Source organism: Microcaecilia unicolor, chromosome 9 (assembly GCF_901765095.1).
Source record: "Microcaecilia unicolor chromosome 9, aMicUni1.1, whole genome shotgun sequence".
In the NCBI taxonomy this organism is placed as follows: Eukaryota; Metazoa; Chordata; class Amphibia; order Gymnophiona; family Siphonopidae; genus Microcaecilia; species Microcaecilia unicolor.
This window is the reverse complement of record NC_044039.1, coordinates 62,550,593-62,576,654: the sequence shown is the minus strand read 5'-3', so window position 1 is coordinate 62,576,654 and position 26,062 is coordinate 62,550,593. Positions and strand designations below refer to the sequence as shown.

General features: G+C 48.2%; 1 protein-coding gene across 7 annotated transcripts in view; it reads right to left on the bottom strand.

Annotated features, from left to right (window-relative positions):
* DNM1L (dynamin 1 like) overlaps window positions 1-26,062 on the bottom strand; it is an 817,883-nt gene that overhangs the window by 703,539 nt on the left and 88,282 nt on the right. For 5 of the 7 annotated variants that reach the window (XM_030213773.1, XM_030213768.1, XM_030213772.1 and 2 more), the window contains exon 3: window positions 3,578-3,616. The exons of the other annotated variants lie outside the window; for them this stretch is intronic. In XM_030213773.1, the coding sequence (XP_030069633.1) occupies window positions 3,578-3,616 (39 nt within the window). The remainder of the gene's footprint in view (window positions 1-3,577; window positions 3,617-26,062) is intronic. 7 annotated transcript variants of the gene reach the window in all.

Genomic DNA, 26,062 nt, shown 5'->3' with positions numbered 1-26,062 from the left:
AATAAACAGGGCCACAGACCTTTATGTAAGGAGACTAAATAAAAGCAAGAGAAAAAGGAAACCGATATGGTTCTCAAAGCAAGTGGCTGAGAAAATAAAGATTAAAGAGCTAGCGTTCCAGAAATATAGAAAATCTCAAGAGGAGGAACACGGGGAGGAATACCGGATGAAACTGAAAGAAGCCAAGAGAGAGGTACGTCTGGTGAAGGCGCAAGCGGAAGAACAAATGGCTAGAAATGTAAGGAGGGGAGACAAAAACTTCTTCAGGTATATTAGTGACAGGAGAAAGACTATAAAGGGAATTGTGAGACTAAAAGATACAACAAAACGCTATGTAGAAAATGATGAAGAAAAAGCCAATTTGCTAAATAGATACTTTTGTTCTGTTTTCACTGAAGAAAACCCTGGGGAAGGACCGAGAGGGACTGGCAAAAGTACACCTGAGAATGAGGTGGATAGAGCGCCGTTCACAGAAGAGAGTGTGTATCAACAACTTGGAAAGCTAAAGATGGACAAAGCCATGGGGCCGGACAGGATCCACCCCAGAATACTGAGGGAGCTCAGAGAGGTTCTGGCGGGTCCTCTTAAAGACTTGTTTAATAAATCCTTGGAGACGGGAGAGGTTCAGAGGGATTGGAGAACGGTGGAGGTGGTCCCTCTTCACAAAAGTGGGGATAGGGAAGAAGCTGGAAACTACAGGCCGGTAAGCCTCACTTCAGTTATTGGAAAACTAATGGAAGCCATGCTGAAGGAAAGGATAGTGAATTTCCTGGAAGCCAATAAGTTGCAAGATCCAAGACAACATGATTTCACCAAAGGGAAATCGTGCCAAACGAATCTCATTGAATTCTTTGACTGGGTGACAGGAGAATTAAATCAAGGACGTGCTATGGACGTCATCTACTTAGATTTCAGCAAGGCTTTTGACACGGTTCCCCACAGGAGGCTCTTAAATAAACTAGACGGCCTGAAGATAGGACCCGAAGTGGTGAACTGGATTAGGAACTGGTTGACGGACAGACGCCAGAGGGTGGTGGTGAATGGAGTTCGCTCGGAGGAGGGAAAGGTGAGTAGTGGAGTGCCTCAGGGATCGATGCTGGGGCCGATTCTGTTCAATATATTTGTGAGTGACATTGCCGAAGGGTTACAAAGTAAAGTTTGCCTTTTTGCGGATGACACCAAGATTTCCAACAGAGTGGACACCCCGGAGGGAGTGGAAAACATGAAAAAAGATCTGAAGAAGCTAGAAGAATGGTCTAAGGTTTGGCAATTAAAATTCAATGCGAAGAAATGCAAAGTGATGCACTTAGGGAGTAGAAATCCAAGGGAGACGTATGTGTTAGGCAGGGAGAGTCTGATAGGCACGGACGGGGAGAGGGATCTTGGGGTGACAGTATCTGAGGACCTGAAGGCGACGAAACAGTGCGACAAGGCGGTGGCCGTAGCTAGAAGATTGCTAGGCTGTATAGAAAGAGGAGTGACCAGCAGAAGAAAGGAGGTTTTAATGCCCCTGTATAAGACGTTGGTGAGGCCCCACCTGGAGTATTGTGTTCAGTTTTGGAGGCCGTATCTTGCGAAGGATGTTAAAAAAATGGAAGCGGTGCAAAGAAAAGCTATGAGGATGGTATGGGATTTACGTTCCAAGACGTATGAAGAGAGGCTTGCTGACCTGAACATGTACACCCTGGAGGAAAGGAGGAACAGGGGTGATATGATACAGACGTTCAAATATTTGAAAGGTATTAATCCGCAAACGAATCTTTTCCGGAGATGGGAAGGCGGTAGAACGAGAGGACATGAAATGAGATTGAAGGGGGGCAGACTCAGGAAAGATGTCAGAAAGTATTTTTTCACGGAGAGGGTGGTAGACGCTTGGAATGCCCTCCCGCGGGAGGTGGTGGAGATGAAAACGGTAACGGAGTTCAAACATGCGTGGGATATGCATAGAGGAATCCTGTGCAGAAGGAATGGATCCTCAGAAGCTTAGCTGAAATTGGGTGGCGGAGCAGGTGGGGGGAAGAGGGGGTGGTGGTTGGGAGGCGAGGATAGGGGAGGGCAGACTTATACGGTCTGTACCAGAGCCGGTGATGGGAGGCGGGACTGGTGATTGGGAGGCGGGAAATACTGCTGGGCAGACTTATATGGTCTGTGCCCTGAAAAGGACAGGTACAAATTCAAGGTAAGGTATACACATATGAGTTTGTCTTGGGCAGACTGGATGGACCATGCAAGTCTTTTTCTGCCGTCATCTACTATGTTACTATGACTGTAATCTGCCAAATCAACAATACAAGTCACTGAAGAAATTAGCAAACTTCAGTATTATACTGAATTAAACCAACGTTTTACTAGCTTAACATGCCCCATTTCTAGCTTTGGCATAGTACATTATCCTAACATACAGAATAATAGGTCAATAGTCAGCTGGCAGCTATGAGCATTTTGTTGACCACCATTATTATTCCTAGATATTCAATGCCGGGCCATGTCTGGGCTTCAGCACTGAACATCCAGTGACGGCTGGATGCTTAAGCTAATATTCAGAACTTAAGCAGCCCATGGGTTGCCACATAAAGATAAGACTGTTTTATGCGGTCCCATTTATGCAGTTATCCTGGCTAATTTAAATGCTTAATATCAGCACTTAACCAGCCAATTGCCAACTCTTCCCCCTGAATACCCCAAAAATAGCTGGCTTTCATTGAGTCACAAACCGCTAACTTTCAGTGGCACTTAAGCGGTTATTGCCACCGAAAATTAGCGGGTAGCCCCTGGGAATGGGCTGTTTCTGGCCGGTTAAATCATTCTGAATATCTACCAGTAAATTTATAAAGTATTAACTGCTCTTTCCATCAAGTAGAAATGGCATCTACATGTGAAAAAAAATTCATTATATAACCAAAAGAGCTGAGTGAAGCAAAGAGCACAAGGATAATTGACAATTCTCCCTCCCCCAAGTGATTTTCACAGGAAATGTTATAACTGGAGGAGGGCACCCATGTTTCAGAATAAGAATCTTTTCTTGTACTTAACCACTCAGATTACAAATGACCCAATCCAGCCTTGCCACACCACCGCTGGTGCATTCCTAGGTCTTACTATGAACACATGCCCTCATCCAGTTTCCCTATTGCATGAGTGGATGGCCTTATTTCAGAAATGCTAGATGAAGTCATATCACAGCCAAAGACAGAGACCAAACTGTAATGTAAAGGTCACCAAACAGATGCACTGACCTTGCCTCACCAGTAGCCAAGTGAACTAATCAGCAGATATCAGCTGAAACATTTCCCATGCATAAAACACTAAAAATAAAATTTATTGCAAAAAAAGGCTATCATTCAGGAATCAGTTTAACACAAGAAGACAGAAAACAAGAGGAACTTGGACTATATGGCAACGCACATAACTGAAAATGTAAAAGGACAAAGCTAAAGAAGCAAGAATCTAAAGCGGAAACAAACAGCATTGAAGGAATTTCTTTATAAAAAGAAATGCAGGAAACATCATAGGTCTGGAGGACACATGCACAGAGAGACATGCAGGGCAGAGTCAGGAGGCAAGAAGAAAGAGGAACCTTTTGACAGTTGTCTTGCATTTTTCCACGTTGCTGGGTCTGCAGAGAAACAGTACAGAAAAGGAAGTTTAGATTTGACTTTTGTTCAGTTTGGTCTTATGTTCTGTTTCCTGGGATTAGTTTTACAGGGAATACAAGCGGACACTGGCATAAAATCAGTGGTGTGCTGGTAAATGTTTAACAACGGGCTCTCTCCCAGGTCCACCTGTGCGCCCCCCCCCCTCCCCAAATTGCAGAGCTGGTTATAGCCGGGGAGACAGCCTTGGGGGGGGGGGGGGCGGCAATGAATTACTCTCTCCAGGAAGAAAAAAAAATTGAATGCTCCCAGGTTCCAATCTAATTCATGTTTAATGTGGGATAAAATGCCATAAATAGGTAAACAAATATAAACTTTTAACATTTAGAACCTGATTCTCATAACATGATGTCTGTTTTAAAAGCCCTTTACCAGGAAAAAAAAAAAATCTCTGCAGTATACCCAAAATGACACAAACCAAATTAACAAACAGACCAGGAATTAGGAGAACAGACAGTCTTGCCAACTCTGAAAAACAATGTGTTATCAAAATCTCAGAACCTAACAAATAGATCTTTCTGTTTTCCTGGTATTGTGCTGCATGCAGAGTCTAACTTCTTAGGATTTCAGGTTAATTTTTGAAGAATTTGAATAGGGACTCTCTCTGTTCTGCATGTATGACTGCAAGGCTAAGTGTCTGAACACTTGGCCTTGCAGTCATACATGCAGAACAGAGATGTGCGGCTACTCATACCCATTGAACCTGACTTACTTACAGCCTTGAATAAACTGATTACCTGTCTAACATCAATTCAAGAATGGGCTAAACACAACAAACTTTGTCTGAACCCAAATAAAACTGAGCTTCTCTGGGTCCATAACACAAGTGGATACATACCTGACATCAAAATCTCTTTTGGGAAGTACAAACTCCCCCTCAAATCACAAGTCAGGAACCTTGGAATACAGATTCAACACTTACTCTGATTCCCCAAATCCAAGCAAACTTCAAGAGCTGCTTCTCCTATTAGCAACAGCTACGCTGCCTCTCTCCTTACATCGAGAAGGTAAATCTTGTGCATGCCATAACACCAAGACTGGATTACTGCAATGAACTATACAATGGTCTGACTACAAAGTGCCTGCACCAGCTCCAGCTGATTCAGAATGCTGCAGCAAGACTCACAGAAGGTTGCAAGCAACGTGACCATATATCACTCCATTTTTGCAAAAACTTCACTGGCTACCAGTATAATAAAGGGATAAATTTAAAACTCTATATCTAGTCTTAGAGACCCTTAAAGGAAATGGCCCTGAAGCATAGGATGATCCTCTACACACCGCCAAGGACACTAAGGTCTTCTCAAGGACTATCACTAACCACAACCTCTTCAAGAGACATTACACAATGTGATATCCGCAAGTCAACCTTCTCCGGAGTAGCCCTCACACTCTGAAATGCACTCCCTGAAAGGTTCCACTTAACACAAGACTATCTGTACTTCAGGAAGCAGGTGAAAGCTTGGCTATTCAACTAGGCCTTTAATGGAAGAACCAACTAACTCGGTAGTCTCACACACACAAGGAGCGACAAGGGCTACACGCACTGCAGCAGGACATGTTTATCCACTCCTACCCTAGCTGAGATAATATTTAACCATCTCTCTGACCTCATGTGTAACTTTCTTTAGTAATCTTACTTTCTAACTCTTCTTACTCACTTACCTATCTATATGTTTCATCTTTGCTTATATGCTTATATATGCTTCATGTATACTCTGGAGGAAAGGAGAAACAGGGGTGATATGATACAGACGTTCAAATATTTGAAAGGTATTAATCTGCAAACGAACCTTTTCCAGAGATGCAAAGGCAGTAGAACGAGAGGACATGAAATGAGATTGAAGGGGGGCAGACTCAAGAAAATGTCAGGAAGTATTTTTTCACGGAGAGAGTAGTGGATGCTTGGAATGCCCTCCCACAGGAGGTGGTGAAAACGAAAATGGTAATGGAATTCAAACATGCGTGGGATAAACATAAGAAATCCTGCTCAGAAGGAATGGATCCTAAGGATCTTAGACGAGATTGGGTGGCAAAGCGGGTGCCGGGAGACAGAGATGGTGCTGGGCAGACTTATACGGTCTGTGCCAGAATCGGTGGTGGGAGGCGGGGCTGGTGGTTGGGAGGCGGGGATAGTGCTGGGCAAACTTATACGGTCTGTGCCCGGAAAAGGACAGGTACAAATCAAGGTAAGGTATACACAAAAAGTAGCACATGTGAGTTTATCTTGTTGGGCAGACTGGATGGACCGCGCAGGTCTTTTTCTGCCGTCATCTACTATGTTACTATTATCAATTAAAATGTTCTACTACGTATTGTGTTGACATTGTAAGTAGTATATTATGCCATACCTTGTATTTGAATATTTTTACCGCTGTAATTGCCCATTGCTCATGTTTGATCAATTCTTACTGTACACCGCCTTGAGTGAATTCCTTCAAAAAGGCAGTAAATAAATAAAATAAGAGTATTGTGAAGTGTTACAATTTTATTATTAAAGAAATCTTCAAGAGATTGAGGAGATGGAATTTTGTCTTGAGAAGTCTGCTTAACATGACAAGTTGTGACAGTTTTTAATGTTTAATATTGCGGTGTTGGGAGATTAGGTAATTTTTTCTAGGCTGCTAATAGAGCCTTTTTATAGTAAGAGGCTGTCTGTCTATAGGTTCAAAATAATTGAGGTGCTGAATTCATTCATTCATTCACACTAATAGAAATGCATCAATACACTCTCTTCTGAATTTTCCTACCCCGTATTACACCACACCTCAATCTCTACCCACAGATACAATTGTGATACCCTATGTCCTCTGCTATTGTTCTATCGCCCTATCTTTTCCCCATTGTAACATTCCAGTGCTTCCACGCCCTAAACGATGTCTTGACTTGACACTGTTTTCCCATAACTCTTCACAATGTAACTCATAATCGTACTGTAACACATTGTATTTCCATCATTCACAATGTATTGTAAGCCACACTGAGCCCGCAAATAGGTGGGAAAATGTGGGATACAAATGCAATAAATAAATAAATAAATAAATGTTGCCGCCATTTTCGTTCTGTCTCAACTGATGTTTTTGTACTTTAAAATCCACAGTATACCAGGATTTGGCACAATGTTTAGAGAACTTGGCAATTTTGGTGGCACTATAGTTATAAGCTGTTTGTAAGGATGTGGTCCATTGAATGACCTGATCTGTTAAGGATAATTGAGAAAACTCTGCAAGGTCAATATTTGAGTGTTGTGTAAGACCTAAAGCTGATACTGCTTTTAAATTATAAACTGTTAATTGTTTTAGATGTAGAATTAGTTTGTGAGGTAGATAATGTACAACAAAAAGAAAATAGTGATTTGTCCAAGGCATCTCTTCTCCAAGCTGAAGAGCGCTAGCCGCTTTAGCCTTTGCTCATAGGGAAGTCGTCCCATGGTAACGAAAGATTAGAGGGTGGTCAATGTAACGCTAAGTTGTTTTTAAAGGGTTCCAGAGGTGACCCAGAAAATTATAGACTGATGAGCTTGACGTCAGTGCCAGGTAATATGGTAGAGACTATTATAAAGAATAAAATTACTGTGCATATATTAATGGAATGGATTAATGGGACAAAACCAACATAGATTTAGCCAAGGGAATCTTGCCTCACAAATCTGAAACTTTTTTTGAAGGGCTGATAAACATGTGGATAAAGGTGAGCCAGTCAATATTGTGTATCTGGATTTTCAAAAAGCATTTGACAAAGTACTTCATGAAAAACTCCTGAGGAAATTAGAAAAGTCATGGGATAGGAAGTAATGTCCTTGTGAGGGAATATACAGAACACCACCCCTCATCCTTAAGAAGGACTCCTCAGTTATAGAGAGATATCTTAAAACCCTTAGCCCCACTCAGGGAGGAAGTGAGATGCGAGAAAAACCAGGAACTATAAAAGTCAGGGCCAGAGTGGGGTTAAGAAGGCCCAAAGGGAAGGAGTGAAAACCTACTGCATACGCCCCATCAAGTACCTGTGGAATGGAACCGCAACAGTCAGGTAGGCCTGTAGCTTTGCATATTGGATCCAGCCTGAGACAGGCTAGTTGATGAAGCACTAAAAACTGTAATAACAACTGTGAAAATTAGGCCAGAGTCAAGAGAATATATTGCCTTATCAAAAGAAAGACTATACATGGAAGATATTCTTCTGTTCAAAGACTATTTTTTTGCATTTAATTTCTCCTTCCCTTGTGAACTGAACAGGACCCCCTTTCCCAACACATTAGTTTAGCTCACCCTAATCTGCTACTTGGTGTCACTTTATCTGGGCCCCGAGCTTTTTAATCCACAGTCCTATTGTGGATTAAAAACTGGTTAAAAGACAGAAAACAGAGTAGGGTTCAATGGTCAGTATTCTCAATGGAGAAGGGTAGATAATAGGATTCCCCAGGGTTCTTTGCCGGGACCGCTGCTTTTTAACATATTTATAAATGATCTGGAGATGGGAGTAACTAGTGAGGTTAATTAAATTTGCTGTTGACACAAAGTTATTCAAAGTTGTTAAATCGCAAGAGAATTGTGAAAAATTGCAAGAGGATCTTACAAGACTGGGAGACTGGGCATCCAAATGGCAGATCAGGTTTAATGTGAGCAAGTGCAAAGTAATGCATGTAAGAAAGAGGCACCCAAACTATAGCTACATGAAGCAAGGTTCCACATTAGGAGTCACAGCCCAGGAAAATGATTTAAGAGAGCCGGTGGGGGGAGGAAGGGTTGGTGGTTGGGAGGCGGGGCTAGTGCTGGGCAGACTTCTATGGTCTGTTCCCTGAAAATGACAGATACAAATCAAGGTACGGTATACACAAAAAGTAGCATATATGATTTTATCTTGTTGGGCAGACTAGATGGATCGTGCAGGTCTTTTTCTGCCATCATCTACTATGTTACTATCCAGCTTATTTTCGAAAGTGATCGCCGGCCATCTTCCGACATAAATCGAGAGATGGCCAGCGATCTCGGAAAAGCGGCGAAATCGGTATAATCGAAAGCTGCTTTTTTGACAGCATCGCCGCTTTCCCGTCACCTCGCCAGCGAAAGTTCAAAGGGGCGTGTCGCCGGCGAAGTGAAGGTGGGGCATGGGCGGGCATGGGCGTGGCTACCAGATGGCCGGCTTTCACGGATAATGGGAAAAAAAAAGCGGCGTTAAGCAGTATTTCACCGGGTTTACTTTGTCCTTTTATTTTCACAACCAAGCCTCAAAAAGGTGCCCCAACTGACCAGATGACCACTGGAGGGAATGGGGGATGACCTCCCCATAGTCCCCCAGTGGTCACCAACCCCCTCCCACATGAAAAAAATAAAAACAAAGCAGTTTTTTGCCAGCCTGTATGCCATCCTCAAATGTCATACCCAAGTGCCTGACAGCAGTATGCAACTCTCTGGAGAAGTTTTTAATGGGTGCAGTGCACTTCAGGCAGGCAGACCCAGGTCCATCCCCCCTCCCTACTTGTTACACTTGTGGTGCTAAGTGTTGAGCCCTCCAAACCCCCCCGCCCCCCAACACCCACTGTACCCACATGTAAGTGCCCCCCTTCACCCATAAGAGCTATGGTAATGGAGTAGAGGTGTGGGGAGTGGGTTTGGGGGGGCTCAGCACCCAAGGTAAGGGAGCTATGCACCGGGGAGCTTTTTTTGTATTTTTTAAACATTTTTAGAAGTGCCCCCTAGGGTGCCCTGGCAAGTGAAGGGGACCAGCACATTACAAATGCTGGCTCCTCCCACGACCAAATGCCTTGGATTTCGCCAGGTTTGAGATGGCAGGCATTTTTTTCCATTATCGCTGAAAAACAAAACCGGCCATCTCAAACCCGGCAAACTCTGGCATTTGGCCGGGCTAAACCGTATTATTGAAAAAATATATGGCCGGCCATTTTTTCGAAAATACGGTTCCGGCCAGCTGTTGCACCGCCGCCAAAATAGATCGCAGGCGATCTATTTCACCGGTGACATTCGATTATGCCCCTCTATGTTACTATGTTACTAAGAGACACCGTTGATGATACATTGAAACTCTCTGCTCATGGTGCAACCACACCTCAAATACTGTGTGCAATTTTGGTCACTCCATCTCAAAAAGGGATAACACAGAATTGAACATGCACAGAGAAGGGTGACAAAAATGATAAAGGGGCTGGGTTGATTTCCCTATGAGGAAAGGCTAAAGAAGATAGGGCTCTTCAGCTTGGAGAAGAGACGGCTCAGGGGAATATCACAGAAGTCGATAAAATACTAAGTGGTGTGGAACAGGTAGACATGACTCGCTTTTTTACTTTTTCCAAAAATACAAGGTCTAGGGGGCACACAATGAAGCTACCAAGTAGTAAATGTAAAACAAACTAGAGAAAATATTTCTTCAATCAACGTGTAAATAAACTTTGTAATTCATTGACAGAGAATATGGTAAAAGCAGTTAACCTGCCAGGGATTAAAAAAAACTTTAAACAAGTTACAAGGAAAGTCCATAAGTCTTTATTAAGATGGACTTCGGATAAGCAGCATAAAATATGTTGTACTACTTTGGGATCTTGCCAGGTACTTGTGATCTGGACTGGCTACTGTTAGAGAAACAGGATACTGGCAATGATGGTCTGTCGGTCTGCCCCGGTATGGCAATGCTTATGTTGCAGGGTCTTCGACAGACACCTATGCAGATTACAGGTACTGCAAAATGCGACAGATAAGCTGATTGGGGGGGGGTGCATATGGGGCAGGGCAACACCATATTTGATCAAACTGCACTGGCTCTCTTGGAGGCATGGATTCTGCTTGTTTTCACTGATTGCATTTAAGAGTTTGTACAGCCTGGCTCCAGACCAAGTTCATTTGTGTTACTGTATGTTCCACATCATCAGGTGAAGTCTAATTACTCCCGCTGACTACAAAGATTTCATTCATGCAAATATCAAACTCCTTCCATCACCCAACACTGGCCATGTTTCGCCCAAAAAGGGCCTCAGGGGCTATCCTGTGGGATATACTGGCAGACAAGTGTATGAATGTCAGCAAGACTGTTGACAATGTCTTCTTTTTTTTTTTTTTTTTAAACAGCACTAACACTGTTATAGAAGTGGAGTCCTTACAATTGCCAGAGTGATGTATACAAACTCCTCTTGCTAACTGATTTGTCTGGTCACACTGCTTGTACTCATTGCTAGTGGTGCTCTTCTACGACTGCAGGTATATCATGGAGGGTACCTGGTAAAAATAAGACTATTGTTGCTCGTGCTAATTCTACATGTGAAACTGGCAATGTAGTCTATGCAATAATCTCTCCTTCTGATTTGGTGTATGTAGGATGCTCACCGCACCCTATTAAATATAGGCTGGTTGAACATAAATACCGTATTAACACCAAAAATATATCAGCTCCTATTGTACAATATTGATTGGATAAAGCACATGATATATACGTTGGAGGATCATAGATACTGTCCTTGTGGGGGTGATGTTCATAAATTGTTGAACTATAAGGAACAACACTAGATATTCACTCTTCAGCATTATACCCCAAGGGTCTGAATAACCAATTAGACTGGAGCGCTCTGTTATGATGTGTAAGCCAAAGATTGGTTGGCGCATACTTTGTGTTCATTGGTGGGGGATCGTGGCATATAAAAAGGTGGAGAGATCATGCCAGCGTTATCGCCACATAAGCAGTATGTTGGTTATGGCGCTCAATGCGGTGAGATATATTTCATTTTAAATGATCGTTTCTTTTTACAAAATAGCATATAGAATCTTAGTATTGTTGGTTTTTATATTTGTAGTGGACCAAACCCTAACACAGCACTTGCGAAACATGCCGCATGTCGGCCAACAGTCCTTATATAGAGTCAAATCTCTACTATAATAAAAAGCACCTCCAACATTCTGAAGCTGACTCCGTGGCTTCACTGATGAAGGGTTTGTAAGGTTCATTTGATTCGTGAATCTGTAACCATGTCTGTCGGCCCCGCCTTCGCGCCTCTGATAGGTCCGCCGCCCTCGACGTCATCACGTTTTGACGTCATCACGTTTTGACGTCCATGACGTCATCACGTTTTGACGTCAAGGGTGGTGGACCTATCAGAGGCGCGAGGGCAGGGCCGACAGACATGGTAACACACTGACGAATCAGACGAACCTTACCAACCCTTCACTTCAATGAAGCCACGGAGTCAGCTTCACAACGTAGCAGGTGCGTTAGGTTAAAAAACACAGCTCAATTATTTTTCAACTAAACATTGCAGGGTGGCTGGAGGGGGGGGGGGTGGGAAAGAGGGGGGGCAACTACCCTGGAACTGGGAGGGAGGGAGAGAGGGGGGCAACGACAATGGAACTAGAAAGGGGGCCAGGCGGACTCTGAAACGGGAGGGAGGGGGGTGACCCTGAAACTGGGAGGGAGGGGGAGAGGGGGGGCAATGACCCTGGAACTTGGAGGGGGGGGGGCGGGCGAAACATGAAACTGGGAGGGAGGGGGCCCCTGGCAAACACTCTCATTCTCACACACACACACTCACAGCTCCCTAATGTTTAATTTAAACATCGTAGGGTGGCTGGAGGGGGGGGAAGAGGGGGGGGGGCAACTACCCTGGAACTGAGAGGGTGGGTGGGAGGGAGGGCAGACCCAGGAACTTGGAGGGGGGTCAGGCAGACCCAGAAACTGGGAGGAAGGGGACAACAACCCTAGAACTGGGTGGGTGGGTGGGAGGGCGGACGGACCCTGAAACTGGGACGGAGGGAGGGGGCCCCTGACACACACTCATTCTCACACACACTCTGTAAAACACACACGCTCTGAGGAAAACCTTGCTAGCGCCCGTTTCATTTGAGTCCAAAACGGGCCTTTTTTTCCTAGTTGATTTCATAAGGCTAAGTTTAGCTAAAAAAAATGTTTTATACATAACTCTTCAAGCAACTGTGGAAAACAGACATTTTTTTTTTGTTTCAAATTATAAGACACTGGGCCAGATGTTTTGATTGTTAACTCTTTAATGTAAGCATTTATAGTCTGCTTTTTTTTTCTTAACCTTCGAGAAATAAACTTCTTTTCCAGACTATTCTTCTTACTATTGCTTTTCTCCATTCCAAGCTGAGTAAAGACAACATTCTGGAGATATGTCAACCCAATAATCTCAATGGGAAAATTAGGTTCTTACCGTGATAATTTTCTTTCCTTTAGTCATAGCAGATGCAGCCATTACAGATGGGTTGTGTCCATCAACCAGCAGAGGGAGATAGAGAGCACACTTTTTTCAGTGCCTCATACCAGCTTGCTCCACTGCCTCTCTTCAGTATTTGAAGCTTCCAAAGCAGTATGGCAAACTGCAATGGGAATAACATAAGTTTTCCTCACAGTGAACGATGGCCCTACAGCAAAGGGCATTAACTCAGAATGGAGGGAATGAAACATCCTCCCGGAGGGCATAAACTCATCCTCCACTGAGACATAACTGGAGGGAATAAACTCATCCTCCATAACATGAAACTGGAGGGAATTAAGTCATCCTCCTTTAATTGAACAAGAATCCTGAAGACTGTTTTCCGACTTTCTCCCAAGGACGGAATCTCCAGGAACCACGAACAGAACCTGAAATAGATTTACAGCAGATAGCATCAGACAGGGAGGGATCATGGCTGCATCTGCAGGAAAGAAAATTATCACGGTAAGAACCTAATTTTCCCTTCCTTGTCATCAAGCAGATGCAGCCATTACAGATGGGATGTATCAAAGCAATCCCTAGATAGGGTGGGAACAAGCCACACCACGCGCCAGCACTTGCGCTCCAAAATGTGCGTCCCTCCTGGCAGCCACATCCAGCCTATAATGTCGGGCAAAAGAGAGCTTAGAAGCCCATGTTGCTGCACTACAAATCTCTTGAAGAGAGAGTGCTCCAGTTTCAGCCCAAGAAGAGGAAATACCTCTAGTGGAATGCGCCTTAAAGGCATCAGGCGGAGGTCGGCCGGCAAGCAAAGAAGCTGAAAAGATAGATTCTTTAAGCCAGCGGGCAATAGTGGCTTTAGACGCTAGAGACCCTCTGCGAGGACCTGATAGTGAGGCAGTGGGCAAAAGAAATTGATTAATTCTGAGAAATCATATTAAGGGTTAATTCTGTTTAAAGGTGCTCAAATACTATTTTAAATTCTCAGTCCTGCAAGTGAAGGAATAACAGCTGGATTTAATTACTTAGAAAGTTTTTGCCAAGCTAAAGGTTAGAAAGGTTAGAGACAGGAATTTCTTTCACCCCTTGTGATTGATGGATTGCTAATGCAAACACATATGTATCCTATTATGAACAAGGTATATTGCAGGCAATTTAAAAGGATTAGGCTGAAATGCTGTTTAGTTAGATTCTAAATAATTCTAGATATAAATGAGTTAGATTTTAGAAGTTCTTAATATGTAGATATGTCTTATAAGGATGCTTACTTTAGAATATGCTGTATTCTGTGTAAATTAATAAGTTTTGTTTCTGTGTAGAATGTCTGTTAAATTCTGTATTACTCTTTGTCTGACGTTTCAAGCAAGGACTGCAGTGAAGAGGTCAAACGTGTTTTGACTTATCTGCAGTTCTGGCTGGTTTAATGTATGGAGCTGGTGGGTGAAAAAGGTCAGGAAAAGCTTCTCCTTGATTAATTATAGGTAAATGTAGGAATGGATCTTGAAAGAAATAAACTATAGCTGTATGCTATTAAGTAAGATTGGCCCTTGACCCCTTTAATGAATGCCAGAGTTCAGTTAGCAGTTAGCACTAGGAATATGAGAAATTAATCATAATAACATGCAGGAGTTCTGGAGCCCAAATGTCTGGTGTGAGGGGCCCAGGTCACAGGTCAGTTTAGGATGTCTGGAACCTATGTAACTGATATTTTTATAGAGCTGATTGGCTGAGGCAAGGTAACCAATCTATTCTTTACCATCTGGAGAGTAAGGGGGGCTAGGCTAGGAGGGGGCTTAGAACTGTATATAAGAGGGAGCAGAAGCAGCTTACGTCAGAAAGAGAGCAGAAGGAACAGAGGGAGAGACAGCAGAAGGAGAGAAGCAGCTGAGACAGAAGCCACAAAGACACAGAGAGCTGAGAAAGAGAAGAAGAGACTTAATGCTGATGTTCTACTTTGTTTGCTGGCAAATAAAGAAGATTTCTCTCTCATTTTGATGTGTGCTGTCTGACTCCTGAAGTACCACAGATTCTGCTAACAATGGTAAAATTATGTATAATCATACCTGATAATTTTCTTTCCATTAATCATAGCTGATCAATCCATAGACTGGTGGGTTGTGTCCATCTACCAGCAGGTGGAGATAGAGAGCAAACTTTTGCCTCCCTATATGTGGTCATGTGCTGCCGGAAACTCCTCAGTATGTCGATATCAAAGCTCCATCCGCAGGACTCAGCACTTAGAGAATTACACCCACGAAGGGACACACTGCCCAGCTCACCACCGCCGAAACAGGGGAGGGGAATTAACCCAGCTCATCCCCACACAAGTGGGGGAGGGGAATCCGTCCAGCTCATCCCCGCGGAGCGGGGGAGGGACACCACACCCGCCGATGCGGGGGGATCTGGCTTATCCTGCAACCGCAACCGCGGGAGGAGCTGACTGACCCTAACACCGCCGAAGCGGGAGGGGTACAAAGCTGCCCTACAGCCGCACGAAGCGGGAGGGAGTGCCGGCAGAATTTAAATCTCAATCCAGCCCCGTAAAACGGAGGGGAGAGGAATGCAGCAGCTCACTGTAACACAAACTCGTCTCAACTCTTGAAGAATCCAAGTGAAGGAAGAACTTGAACACGAAGTCTTTCTGAAGTAACTGAAGACTAAACTTGAACCTGAAATGCAACCAGAATAAAAACAGTACAGATATCTGGGAGGGGCTATGGATTGATCAGCTATGATTAATGGAAAGAAAATTATCAGGTATGATTATACATAATTTCACCTTCCATATCATCAAGCTGATCAATCCATAGACTGGTGGGATGTACCGAAGCAGTACTCACCCAGGGCGGGACATAGAAATCCCTGACCTCAACACTGAAGCTCCAAACCGGGCCTCCGCCCGTGCAGCCACAGTCAACCGGTAATGCTTGGAGAATGTATGAGCCGAAGCCCAAGTTGCCGCCTTGCATATCTCTTCCAAGGAGACGGATCCGGCCTCTGCCATCGAGGCCACCTGAGCTCTCGTGGAGTGAGCCTTCAGCTGGATAGGCGGCACCTTCCCCGCGGCCACATAAGCCGCTGCAATGGCTTCCTTGACCCATCTTGCCACTGTAGGCTTAGCAGCCTGCAGACCCTTACGAGGACCTGCAAACAGGACAAACAGATGATCCGATTTCCGGAAATCATTGGTCACTTCCAAGTATCTGATGATGACTCGTCTCACATCCAGATATTTAAGAGCAGAGTACTCCTCTGGGTAGTCCTCCCTACGAAAGGAAGAGAGACAGAGCTGCTGATTCACATGGAAGCGAGAAACAATCTTGGGCAGAAAGGAAGGCACTGTGCGAATAGACACTCCTGCCTCAGTGAACTGCAGAAAAGGCTCTCGACATGAGAGCGCCTGGAGCTCGGAAACTCTTCTGGCTGAAGTGATAGCCACCAAAAAGACTGCTTTCAACGTCAGGTCTTTCAGAGATGCCCTCGACAAGGGTTCAAAAGGCGGCTTCTGCAATGCTCTTAGCACCAGGTTGAGATTCCACGCAGGCACCACTGAGTGCAGAGGAGGGCGCAGGTGATTAACTCCCTTGAGAAAGCGCACCACATCTGGCTGTGAAGCCAGGGAAGCACCCTTCAGGCGGCCCCTGAAGCAAGCCAGAGCCGCTACCTGGACTTTAAGGGAACTGAGCGACAGGCCTTTCTCCAGACCTTCTTGCAGGAACGCCAACACTGAAGAAATTGGAGCAGTGAAGGGAGAAAGAGAGCCTGCTTCACACCACGCTGCAAAGATACGCCAAACCCTGGCGTAAGCAGTAGAAGTAGAGCGCTTCCTCGCTCTCAGCATAGTGGCGATGACCTTGTCTGAGAAGCCTTTCTTCCTCAGACGCTGCCGCTCAATAGCCAGGCCGTAAGACCAAAGGGGGAGGGATCCTCCATCACCACGGGACCCTGATGTAACAGGCCCTGTTCCACTGGCAGACGCAGAGGATCGTCCACTGAGAGCCTGATCAAGTCCGCATACCAGGGACGCCTGGGCCAATCCGGACCCACCAGGATTACCCTGCCGGGATGCTTTGCCACCCGGTCTAGCACCCTGCCCAACATGGGCCAGGGCGGGAACACATAGAGGAGCTCTTGTGTCGGCCACTGTTGGAGAAAAGCATCTACTCCCAGGGATCGAGGGTCCCGTCCTCTGCTGAAGAAGCGCGGCACTTGGCAATTGGCCGATGACGCCATCAGATCTAGGCTCGGCTGGCCCCAGCGCTTCGTGATGTCCAAGAACGCCTGAGCAGATAGCTGCCACTCTCCGGGCTCCAAGGTATGGCGACTGAGAAAGTCCGCCTTGACATTCATGACTCCGGCAATGTGGGCCGCTGAAAGCTGCTCCAGGTTCGCTTCCGCCCACTGGCAAAGATACATAGCCTCCTTGGCTAGAGGGGCGCTCTTAGTACCTCCCTGGCGGTTGACATAGGCCACAGCCGTGGCATTGTCCGACAGGACCCGTACAGGCTTCCACACCAGTACCGGGATGAACTCCAAAAGCGCCAACCGAATGGCTCTGAGTTCCAGGAGGTTGATAGACCACTTTGCCTCTGCAGGAGACCAGAGCCCCTGCGCTGTCCTTCCCAAGCAGTGGGCTCCCCAGCCCGACAAAGAGGCGTCCGTCGTGACGACAATCCACTCTGGGGTCACCAGAGGCATTCCCGCAGACAATTTGTCTGTCTGCATCCACCAGCTCAGCGCCTTGCGCACTGCTGGGTCCAAGGGAAGTCGCACAGCATAATCCTCCGACATCGGAGTCCAGCGCTGCAGCAAGGAGTGTTGAAGTGGTCTCATATGAGCCCTGGCCCAGGGCACTACTTCCATCGTGGCCGTCATAGAGCCCAACAGCTGCACATAGTCCCAAGCCCGAAGAGGAGAGGCTCCCAGGAACTGGTCCACCTGAGCCTGAAGTTTGACAATCCGATTGTCTGGCAGGAACACTCTGCCCACTTGGGTGTCGAATCGAACTCCCAGGTACTCCAGGGACTGAGTCGGGCGCAGCTGGCTCTTCTCCCAGTTGATGATCCATCCCAGGGAGCTCAAAAGAGCAACTACCCGGTCCACAGCTTTGCCGCACTCTGCATAAGAGGGGGCTCGGATCAACCAGTCGTCCAGATAAGGATGGACTTGTATCCCTTCCTTTCGTAGGAAGGCCGCGATGACCACCATTACTTTGGAAAAGGTCCGCGGAGCAGTAGCCAACCCGAATGGGAGGGCTCTGAACTGGAAGTGTCGTCCCAGGACTGCAAAACGCAGGAAGCGTTGATGAGGAGGCCAGATGGGAATATGCAGGTATGCTTCCTTGATGTCCAAGGAAGCCAAGAACTCTCCTGCCTTCACTGCCACTATAACAGAGCGGAGAGTCTCCATGCGAAAGTGCCGCACTTTCAAGGCCCGATTGACCCCTTTGAGGTCGAGGATAGGCCGGACAGAACCTCCTTTCTTTGGTACCACAAAGTAAATGGAGTAACGTCCCTTGCCAAGCTGACTTTCTGGCACAGGAACGACCGCGCCCAGGCGGATCAGATTGTCCAAGGTCTGCTGCACTGCCACAGCTTTGACCGGAGACTTGCAGGGAGAGAGTACAAACCCGTCTTTTAAGGGTCGGCAGAACTCTAGCTTGTAGCCGTCTCTGATGACTTCCAGCACCCACGCGTCTGAAGTTATTGTGGTCCACTCGCCAGAAACGAGGACAGCCGTCCTCCAATCTGCACTGGGGCGTGGACCAAGGCCCCGTCATTGGGTACGAGACCCTGGGGGAGGACCGGAGGAAGCACCTCCGGGACGGCGGTCTCTGCGAAAGGAATGCTGCTTGGGGGAGAAATTCCTCTTGAAGGAAGAGGGGGCAGAGGAACCCGACTTGCCCGGGCGATACCGACGGGCTTCCTGCAACCGTCCTCTGGAGGTAACATGACGAGTACTAGCCGGAGCCCTGACCTCTGGTAATTTCTTGCCCTTAGACGTGCCAAGATCGGTCACGATTTTGTCCAGCTCGACCCCAAAGAGCAGCTTGCCTTTAAAAGGCAATCTAGCCAGGCGGGATTTAGAGGCGTGGTCAGCAGACCAATGTTTCAGCCAAAGCCACCGCCGCGCAGAGATTGTCTGAGCCATGCCTTTAGCTGAGGCCCTCAAGACATCATACAGCAAGTCTGCCAAATAGGCTAAGCCCGATTCCAGGGCCGGCCAATCAGCCCTCAAGGAATGATCCGAGGGGGAAGCCCGCTGCACCATAGTCAGGCACGCCCTGGCCACATAGGAGCCGCAAACTGAGGCCTGCAAACTTAAAGCAGCCGCCTCAAAGGACGACCTTAAGGCCGCCTCCAATCTTCTGTCTTGGGCGTCCTTTAGGGCCATGCCACCTTCCACCGGCAACGCCGTTTTCTTAGTCACCGCAGTGATTAAAGAATCCACGGTAGGCCACAGATAGGCCTCACGTTCACTCACAGCCAAAGGATAGAGGCGGGACATAGCCCTAGCCACTTTAAGGCTCGCTTCCGGGACATCCCATTGAGCCGAAATTAAGGTGTGCATGGCATCATGCACGTGGAAGGTTCTAGGCGGGCGCTTCGTCCACAGCATAATGGCAGAGCCAACAGGGGCTGAGGGAGAGACGTCCTCCGGAGAGGAAATCTTCAAAGTGTCCATGGCCTGTAACAACAGGTTGGGCAAATCCTCTGGGCTAAAAAGCCGCGCTGCAGAGGGGTCATCCGCTCCATCCGAGCGGGGATCCGTCTCCTCCAAGGAATCCGCAAAGGACCGTTGGGAGACCTCAGACACGCTGCCCTCATCTACATCGGAGGAGACAAAGTCCTCCAAGGCCTGGGAATCAACCCGAGGGCGTTTACCTCTGGGAACCTCAACCTCTTTACCAGACGAGGGAGCAGGGGCAGCGTTTTGCATGAGGAAAGCCTGATGCAGCAGCAAAACAAACTCAGGGGAGAAACCCCCCAGACTGTGCACTTCCGCAGCCTGGGCAACAGCCCTAGACGCACCCTCAACCGGCGCTCGCAAGAGCGGGGGAGAGACATGCTGCGCATCCAAAATGGCGTCCGGCGCGACACTCCGCGAAGGAGCCGCGCGGGAAGAACGGCGCTTAACTTTAGCCGCTTTTGTGCCATCGCCCAAATTAAGGGCGTTCATGGCATTAATGTCTCCAACCTCAAGGGCGGCCCACGAAGAAGCCGTCCGAGCCGCGTGGCCGGCCAAGATGGCGGAGGCGAGGAGCGGGGGATGGGCGTTTATGGCGGGAAAAACCGCCACGCCGGAGGAAGGACCGGGACATTCATCGGTCACGAAACTGTCACCCAACAAGGGCGAATCAGGCTGTAAGACCCCCGCATCCCCTCTAGAAGCGCTCAAGCGATCCGGGGAGCGACACTTTGCGCCCTCGCCCTCCGACGCCATATGCCACGAGGAGAAGAATCGGGGAACCCCCTGCCCGCTATAAAAAGGTAAAAATTACCTGCTGTCCGCTCCGAGCTGTAACGAACTGGTGTCCCAGTGAGTAGCTGCAATGAACGTTTAAATAAACGTCGAAATAAACGCCTTTAAGGACGTTTAACATTTTTTTTTTTTTTTTTTAACGGAGCCAGCGGGAGGGGGGAGAAAAGGAGGGACCTGGCACCACCAGGTTTGCACTTGCTCAAAAGAGCCCTCAACCCCAGGCACTCAACAAAACCTAAAAATTAGGCTTGGAGGCCTAGCCAGAGCTGCTGCTGTGTGTGACCACCACCTGCTGAGATAGAGAACATACTGGGGAGTTTCCGGCAGCACATGACCACATATAGGGAGGCAAAAGTTTGCTCTATCTCCACCTGCTGGTAGATGGACACAACCCACCAGTCTATGGATTGATCAGCTTGATGATATGGAAAGGGGTAATTCATGCATCCATTCCTGCAACAATAGCAAAACAAACAGATGATCAGAGGTCCTGAAAGAATTAGTAACTCGCAGATACTGCAGCAGAGTCCTGCGCACGTCCAACAGGTGCAATTGCCCAAAAGATTCTGGAAACTCCTCGACAAAGGAGGGCAAGAAAATAGGTTGGTTTAGGTGAAACACTGAAACCACCTTAGGCAAGAAGGAAGGCACGGTCCGAACCGTGACCCCGGACTCTGAAAACTGCAGAAAAGGCTCTCTACAGGACAGCGCCTGGAGCTCTGACACCCGTCTCGCCGAAGTAATGGCCACTAACAAGACGGCCTTCAGTGCCAAATCTTTCTCTGAAGCACGCCGAAGCGGTTCAAAAGGAAGCACCCTGAAGGGCCTTCAGCACTAGCCCCAGGTTCCAAGCTGGACAAGGTGCACGCACGGGAGGATGGAGCCGAAGCACCCCTCTAAGAAACCGTGCCACATCCGGATGAGCAGCTAAAGACACGCCTTCAACCTTGCCACGCAGGGAGGCCAATGCTGCCACTTGCACCCGCAGGGAATTATAGGCCAAGCCTTTTTGTACACCATCCTGCAAAAAGTCCAGAATCGGCGAGACAGGAGCCCGTAGTGGTGTGATCTCTCAGGAAGAACACTAGACTTCAAACTGGCGCCATATCCTGGCATAAGCCACGGAAGTGGAACGCTTGCGGGCTTGCAGGAGAGTGGTAATTACTTTATTGGAATAGCCTCTGCCTCTCAATTGCGCCCTCTCAATCGCCAGGCCATAAGACCAAATAGACCGGCGTCCTCCATGGTCACCGGACCCTGTGACAACAGGTTGGGAACCAGAGGTAACTGAAGGGGATCCTCCACGAGCATCTGTCGGAGGTCCGCATACCAAGGCCTCCTGGGCCAATCCGGGGTGACGAGAACCACTTCTTCTGGATGCAGCCGAATCCGCAGGAGCACTCGCCCTATCAAGGGCCACGGAGGGAACACATACAGTAGGCCCGGAGGCCAGGGTTGAGCCAAGGCATCCAACCCCGCCGCACGAGGATCTCTCCGTCTGCTGAAGAAGCACAGGACTTTGGCATTGACTTGTCGCCATTAGATCCATCACGGGCTTGTCCCACTTGGCACATATTTGCAGGAACACTTTGTCTGCAAGTTCCCACTCCGCTGGATCGATCTGATGCCTGCTTAGATAATCGGCTTGCACGTTGCTCTGACCTGCAATATGAGCTGCCGACAGAAACTGTAGATGCAGCTCGGCCCAGTGGCAAATTTGTTCGGCCTGCGCAGCTAGAGCTCTGCACTGAGTGCCGCCTTGTCGATTTATGTAGGCCACTGCTGTCGTGTTGTCCGACATCACTCTGACAGTCAATCCTTCCAGGGTCACTTGAAAGGCCAGAAGCGCCTGAAACACCGCTTTCAACTCTAGGCGGTTGATGGACCACTCCGACTCCTCGGGTGTCCATAGACCCTGGGCATGCTTCCCCTTGCAATGTGCACCCCAGCCTTTCAGAATGGCATCTGTCACCACTAGGCACCAATCGGGGAGTGCCAGCGGCATTCCTCGCCGCAGCATGCTGTCTGAGAGCCACCACTCCATGCTGAGTCAGGCCGCAGGGAGCCAAGAGAGTCTGCACTGGTAATCCTGAGATACTAGAGACCATCTTTGGAGTAGAGCATACTGTAGAGGTCTCAGGTGCGCTCTCACCCATGGCACCACTTCCAAGGTGGCCGTCATCGATCCAAGCAGCTGGACAATGTCCCAAGCTTGCGGGCGGGGCATCCTCAGGAGCAGACGGACCCGATTCTGAAGCTTGCACCGCCTTTGCTCGGGTAGGTACACATACCCCGAGGCTGTGTCGAACCTGGTCCCCCAATTTTCTAGAGACTGCGAGGGGGTCAGGTGACTTTTGGCCAAATTGACGACCCAGCCCAGAGATTGAAGTACTGAGACCACTCTGGCTGTTACATGCTGACTCTCTGCAGCAGAGTTTGCTCGAATGAGCCAGTCGTCCAGGTACGGGTGAACCTGAATACCCTCTCACCTTAGAAAGGCAGCTACTACCACCATAACCTTCAAAAAGGTGCGGGGAGCTGTGGCGAGGCCAAAAGGCAAGGCCCGGAACTGGAAATGCTTTCCCATCACCGCAAACCTCAGAAACTTCTGGTGCGGCGGCCAAATTGGAATGTGCAAGTAAAGCGAATGCTACATACCTGTAGAAGGTATTCTCCGAGGACAGCAGGCTGATTGTTCTCACTGATGGGTGACGTCCACGGCAGCCCCTCCAATCGGAACACTTTTCTAGTAAAGTCCTTTGCTAGTCCTCGTGCGCTGATGCGCGGCCGTCTTCCCGCCCGAACCGGCTCGTGTTCGTCAGTCCCATATGTAGCAAACAAAGCAAGGGAAGACACAACTCCAAAGGGGAGGCGGGCGGGTTTGTGAGAACAATCAGCCTGCTGTCCTCGGAGAATACCTTCTACAGGTATGTAGCATTCGCTTTCTCTGAGGACAAGCAGGCTGCTTGTTCTCACTGATGGGGTATCCCTAGCCCCCAGGCTCACTCAAAACAACAACCATGGTCAATTGGGCCTCGCAACGGCGAGGACATAACTGAGATTGACCTAACAACTTATCCAACTAACTGAGAGTGCAGCCTGGAACAGAATAACCATGGGCCTAGGGGGGGTGGAGTTGGATTCTAAACCCCGAACAGATTCTGAAGCACTGACTGCCCGAACCGACTGTCGCGTCGGGTATCCTGCTGCAGGCAGTAATGAGATGTGAATGTGTGGACAGATGACCACGTCACAGCTTTGCAAATCTCTTCAATAGTGGCTGACTTCAAGTGGGCTACCGACGCTGCCATGGCTCTAACATTATGAGCCGTGACATGACCCTCAAGAGCCAGCCCAGCCTGGGCGTAAGTGAAGGAAATGCAATCTGCTAGCCAATTGGATATGGTGGGTTTCCCTACAGCCACTCCCCTCCTGTTGGGATCAAAAGAAAAACAATTGGGCAGACTGTCTGTTGGGCTGTGTCCGCTCCAGGTAGAAGGCCAATGCTCTCTTGCAGTCCAATGTGTGCAGCTGACGTTCAGCAGGGCAGGAATGAGGACGGGGAAAGAAGGTTGGCAAGACAATTGACTGGTTCAGATGGAACTCCGACACAACCTTTGGCAAGAACTTAGGGTGAGTGCGGAGGACTACTCTGTTATGATGAAATTTGGTGTAAGGGGCCTGGGCTACCAGGGCCTGAAGCTCACTGACTCTTCGAGCTGAAGTAACTGCCACCAAGAAAATGACCTTCCAGGTCAAGTACTTCAGATGGCAGGAGTTCAGTGGATCAAAAGGAGGTTTCATCAGCTGGGTGAGAACGACATTGAGATCCCATGACACTGTAGGAGGCTTGACGGGGGGCTTTGACAAAATCAAACCTCTCATGAAGTGAACAACTAAAGACTGTCCCGAGATCGGCTTACCTTCCACACGGTAATGGTATGCACTAATCCCGCTAAGATGAACCCTTACAGAGTTGGTCTTGAGACCAGACTCAGACAAGTGCAGAAGGTATTCAAGCAGGGTCTGTGTAGGACAAGAGCGAGGATCTAGGGCCTTGCTGTCACACCAGACGGCAGACCTCCTCCATAGAAAGAAGTAAGTAACTCCTCTTAGTGGAATCTTTCCTGGAAGCAAGCAAGATGCAAGAGACACCCTCTGACAGACCCAAAGAGGCAAAGTCTATGCTCTCAACATCCAGGCCGTGAGAGCCAGAGACTGGAGGTTGGGATGCAGAAGCGCCCCTTCGTCCTGTGTGATGAGGGTCGGAAAACACTCCAATCTCCACGGTTCTTCGGAGGATAACTCCAGAAGAAGAGGGAACCAGATCTGACGCGGCCAAAACGGTGCAATCAGAATCATGGTGCCTCGGTCTTGCTTGAGTTTCAACAAAGTCTTCCCCACCAGAGGTATGGGAGGATAAGCATACAGTAGACCTTCCCCCCAGTCCAGGAGGAAGGCATCCGATGCCAGTCTGCCCGTGGGCCTGAAGCCTGGAACAGAACTGAGGGACTTTGTGGTTGGCTCGAGAAGCGAAGAGATCCACCAAGGGGGTGCCCCACACCTGGAAGATCTGTCGCACTACCCTGGAATTGAGCGACCACTCGTGAGGTTGCATAATCCTGCTCAACCTGTCAGCCAGACTGTTGTTTACGCCTGCCAGATATGTGGCTTGGAGCACCATGCCGTGACGGCGAGCCCAGAGCCACATGCTGACGGCTTCCTGACACAGGGGGCGAGATCCGGTGCCCCCCTGCTTGTTGATGTAATACATGGCAACCTGGTTGTCTGTCTGAATTTGGATAATTTGGTGGGACAGCCGATCTCTGAAAGCCTTCAGAGCGTTCCAGACCTCTCGCAACTCCAGGAGATTGATCTGCAGATCGCGTTCCTGGAGGGACCAGCTTCCTTGGGTGTGAAGCCCATCGACATGAGCTCCCCACCCCAGGAGGGACGCATCCGTAGTCAGCACTTTTTGCGGCTGAGGAATTTGGAAAGGACGTCCCAGAGTCAAATTGGACCAAATCGTCCACCAAAACAGGGATTTGAGAAAACTCGTGGACAGGTGGATCACGTCTTCTAGATCCCCAGCAGCCTGAAACCACTGGGAAGCTAGGGTCCATTGAGCAGATCTCATATGAAGGCGGGCCATGGGAGTCACATGAACTGTGGAGGCCATGTGGCCCAACAATCTCAACATCTGCCAAGCTGTGATCTGCTTGGACGCTCGCACCCGCGAGGCGAGGGACAACAAGTTGTTGGCTCTCGCCTCCGGGAGATAGGCACGAGCCGTCCGAGAATCCAGCAGAGCTCCTATGAATTCGAGTTTCTGAACTGGGAGAAGGTGGGACTTTGGATAATTTATCACAAACCCCAGTAGCTCCAGGAGGCGAATAGTCATCTGCATGGACTGTAGAGCTCCTGCCTTGGATGTGTTCTTCACCAGCCAATCGTCGAGATATGGGAACACATGTACCCCCAGCCTGCGAAGTGCCGCTGCTACTACAGCCAAGCACTTCGTGAACACTCTGGGCGCAGAGGCGAGCCCAAAGGGTAGCACACAGTACTGGAAGTGACGTGTGCCCAGCTGAAATCGCAGATACTGTCTGTGAGCTGGCAGTATCGGGTTGTGAGTGTAGGCGTCCTTCAAGTCCAGAGAGCATAGCCAATCGTTTTCCTGAATCATGGGAAGAAGGGTGCCCAGGGAAAGCATCCTGAACTTTTCCTTGACCAGATATTTGTTCAGGGCCCTTAG